The sequence below is a fragment of the Vigna umbellata genome, chromosome 8 (assembly GCF_029865625.1).
Source record: "Vigna umbellata cultivar VRB3 chromosome 8, Vumbellata_1.0, whole genome shotgun sequence".
Lineage (NCBI taxonomy): Eukaryota > Viridiplantae > Streptophyta > Magnoliopsida > Fabales > Fabaceae > Vigna > Vigna umbellata.
In genome coordinates, this window is record NC_142172.1 from 14,189,460 (window position 1) to 14,193,497 (window position 4,038).

The 4,038-nt window shown below is 29.0% G+C and overlaps 1 protein-coding gene across 1 annotated transcript; it reads left to right on the plus strand.

Annotated features, from left to right (window-relative positions):
• The first annotated feature begins 677 nt into the window (after window positions 1–677).
• On the plus strand, window positions 678–2,924 carry LOC124839680 (putative 2-oxoglutarate-dependent dioxygenase AOP1). The gene is made up of 4 exons (XM_047315577.2): window positions 678–704; window positions 1,116–1,506; window positions 2,077–2,398; window positions 2,484–2,924. Exons 2-4 carry the CDS (start codon window positions 1,142–1,144, stop codon window positions 2,724–2,726), a joined length of 930 nt encoding a protein of 309 aa, XP_047171533.2. The 5' UTR covers window positions 678–704; window positions 1,116–1,141; the 3' UTR covers window positions 2,727–2,924.
• Window positions 2,925–4,038: the final 1,114 nt, after the last annotated feature.

The window sequence follows — 4,038 nt, forward strand, 5'->3', positions numbered from 1 at the left end:
GTCAACTTTGTAAAATAACAGTAAAAAAAAAGCTTAATTTCTTGTTTTTAAAAAAGACTATGACAAAGAAAGCTGCCAATTCTCGTTTGAATTTATTTATGATTTTTTTTATCAATCATTATCCATTTTTAAAAAGACTAGAAACTTTAGTGTATTTCCTATATTGGCTAAGAACATGTCGTATTATATTTAAAAGTTGCATCTTATAATTTTTTATTAGAACATATATATTGATAATAAGAACATGTCATATTATATTTTTTATTAGAACATGGCTAAGAACAATTTTAATGATTTTTTCAAATTATAGAAAATGTTATTTAAATTCCAAAAAAATCTAACAATTTTTAAGTTCAATGAATAAAAAAATTAAAATTTTTAAGAATAAAAAATATTTTATCCTAAGTTGGTGTAAACAAAATCAGTTAGACAAACATCTCAGTTACAATTATATTGATATCTCAAAGTTGATTAATTATTTATTTTAATTTGGTGTATTTATTTTATATTTAGTCCTCTTTTCACATACTTAATTTTTTGTGAAACGAAAAAGGAAGAAGGATTTGGTATACCACCGAAAGTTAGCAACCATTATGATTTGATGTTTGCTCTCCTTCCCATTATAAAATGGAAGCAATATGTGCGGCAGAAGACACACCTTCGAGAAGAGAAGAAAAACAGAGAGAGAGAACGCCACGGCGAAGGTGAGAAAAATAGAGTCTTTTCTGTGAGAGTATGAAAAAGAGAAAATTTTTACATATGATTCGAGAATATGAGATTTTATAAACTAACAATTTTATATCTAATATGTTTATTTTAGAATTTCAAAGTATAAAAATCAAAATTTGAAAATATACAATATGTATTTTAATTATATCAAATTAGCATTTATATTTTGTATAATAATAACATCATTAATTTTAATAATCCAAAAAGGTGTATATATATAGATATATAATTAGGGGAAGTGGTTGGATTCAATTAAGTTTAAACATGTCCCTAAGTCTTTAAAAAGATATAGAAACTTAAAAAATAAATTGAAAAAAATTATATATTGAATTGGGAAAGAAAGAAGATGAAATTCTATATGTCTAAGATCTTACAGAAATGTGTAGGTTGGGAGCTTAAAGTCCAAAGGGTGATGACAGAGTGTGAGCTACCAGTGGTAGACTTCACTAAGCAAAATCTGAAAGATTCTACACATACATGGCTTTCAACTTGTCAAGTAGTTCGTAGTGCTCTTGAGGATCATGGTGCTTTCTTGGCACTCTATGATAACATAAGTTCGGAAACATATGACTCTGTTTACTCAGAAATGAAGAAATTTTTTGACCTCCCAACAGAAACAAAACGAAGGAAAACCACTGATAAACCTATTTTCAGCTACTCTGGCCAGCGACCTCACATTCCTTTATATGAATCCGCAGGTATCATGAATCCACTCAGCTTTCAGGATTGTCAGAAATACACACATGTTATGTGGCCACAAGGAAATCATGCTTTCTGGTAACTTTCATGCTTTCACTTTTCATCAAGGAATTCAAGCTAGATTGATTTTCTTAATAGACTAAAAGTAAAGGTTTCATCAGGATTAAGAGTTTCACTTCATGCACTCTGTCAGTGTATTTTATTTTACGTTTTTAATCGATTTAAAAATCATGATAACTTTTAATTTTATGATATAAATAATGTAAAAGTGATCAAAATTATAATGTATAATGTAAAAAAGATGTTATATTAACGTGTATTGAAAGTCTCACATCAATTACATATAAGATCAATTTAGAATATATAAGTGAGAGTAATTCTTATCTTACAAGTCAGTTTTATGAAATTGAATATATTATTAGATCATCTGCATTAATGCATGTCTTTATTCTTATTTTTAAACGAAATGAAATTTTTAAACGAAATGAAAAAGAAAGATGAGAATTTCATGAGATTAGAATACATGATAATTAACATTAAAATCTAAGTACATATATTTAATATAACTTGTTAATTGCTTGAAAAGAATGAAAGAGTGCATGAAAGTTATAGGTATATTAACCCTTTGGATTTTGGTTTTGTGAGTAGTGAAAGTGTGAATTCGTATGCGAAGGAAATAGTGGAAGTGGATCATATTGTGAAGAGAATGATGTTTGAGAGCTATGGAGTGGAGAGGAAGAAACTTGAGTGTTTTCTTGAATCAACCGAATATGTTCTTAGAGGATACAAATACAGAATACCAGAAGTGGGTGAGAGTAATTTGGGAGTGGCTCCTCATTCTGACACTGCTCTTCTAACTATACTCAATCAGAAGGTAGAAGGCTTGGCTGTCAAATTGAAGAATGGCAAATGGTTTGAAGTCGGTGTTTCACCTTCCTTGTTCTTGGTCATGGCTGGTGATGCATTGATGGTCAGTCACTTAAATTATTATGAATATAAAATTTTTTATTTTTTAATATATTTGTTTATTAAATTATTAAAAGTTGATGCCACAGGTATGGAGTAATGGAAGAATACGAGCTTGTGAACACAGAGTTATAGTAAAGTCAAAGAAAGAAAGATACTCGATGGGACTACTTTCGTATGCTGGTAAGATAATGGAAGCAGAAGAGGAGCTAGTTGATGAGGAACATCCTCTACGTTATAAACCACTTGACCACTATGGATACCTACGTTTCTTTCTCACTCAAGAAGCCTTAAAATCTGATTCTCGGATCAAGGCATACTGTGGTATTTGAAACACATTGTGTGTCGTCTTTTAAGGATGTACAAAAGTTTAAAAGTTCAGTTTGGTGTCGTGTGTTTTATGAAGTTTACAACCTTTGAGAATAAATGTTCAGAATGTGTTATATGAAATGGACATAAAAAGGGTTATTATGATTTATGAATCACAAGACAATAATAATTGTGGCTGAATGTTCTCATAAGAAATATAATATGATTTTATTTACATAGTCAATCATCATACATTAAAAATATTGTTTCATATTTAAAATTAAAATTTCATTATAGTTTAGTCTTTAAAAAATATATTGAAAAAAAATTATCTTATATTTTAATTATTATAATTATTAAGTGACGTGAAAAAGACGCGATAGAATATATATACGACGAAATTTTCGTGCTATTATATAATAATTATGTATGTATCCATGATTAGGTACATATTAAAATATTCTCTGAGCTGATCAATTGTTAACTTTGTCAAAACAGAACAAAAGAAGCTTTTATTGTTTTCAAAATGGTTATGGCTAAGCTAATGATACAAATAGCTACCAATTCTTGTTTGCATGAATTTCATGTCACTAATTATGCTTAGGCTACATTTTCAAATGTTATAAATGTTGAAAATTTATTATTTTAAGATTTTGAATTAAAATGATATTAAATTTTTTTACAATCACTTTTTATATGTTGTTTAAGACTCAAGAATTTATTGCTTAATACATTTATAGGCTGAGAAGTAATCTAGATGCAAAAAAAAACCTAATTACAAAGAAAAGTCATTCAAATTTATGAGAGAATAAGTAATCATTGGTATATAACATACAAAGAATGATCAAATTTGAAATGAATTATTATCCTCAACTATAAGGTTCAATCATATGTTGATATTGGAAAGTCAAATCAATTGTGACTTATGAATCAACATCAACATTAGTTTGTGATGAGATTACTGAGATTTTTGGAGATGGGATTGGAGTTGGTTAGTGGTCGTCAAAAGGGATGGGGATGCAAATTGTCTAGGTAGCATAAAAGTTAGGGATATGGATAGTGTGTCTCCAACTATGATAGGGGAAAGGGATTGTGAAGGAGTCATAAAAGATGTAAATGGGTGTCACAATAGCAATGGGTAAGTGTGGGGGGTGGGGAGGGTGGGTTTAACAAAAGTATAGTGAGGGTTGCAACTAATGTGTACAGGGAAGGGTGGATATTTAAAAAATAATGGATGGGACATATGAAATGGTATGTCATGTGGTGTACTTATTAACATAACATCTTTGCTTTCTCTATGCTATCCCCTTTCCTTATTCTCATTTAATGTTGGGG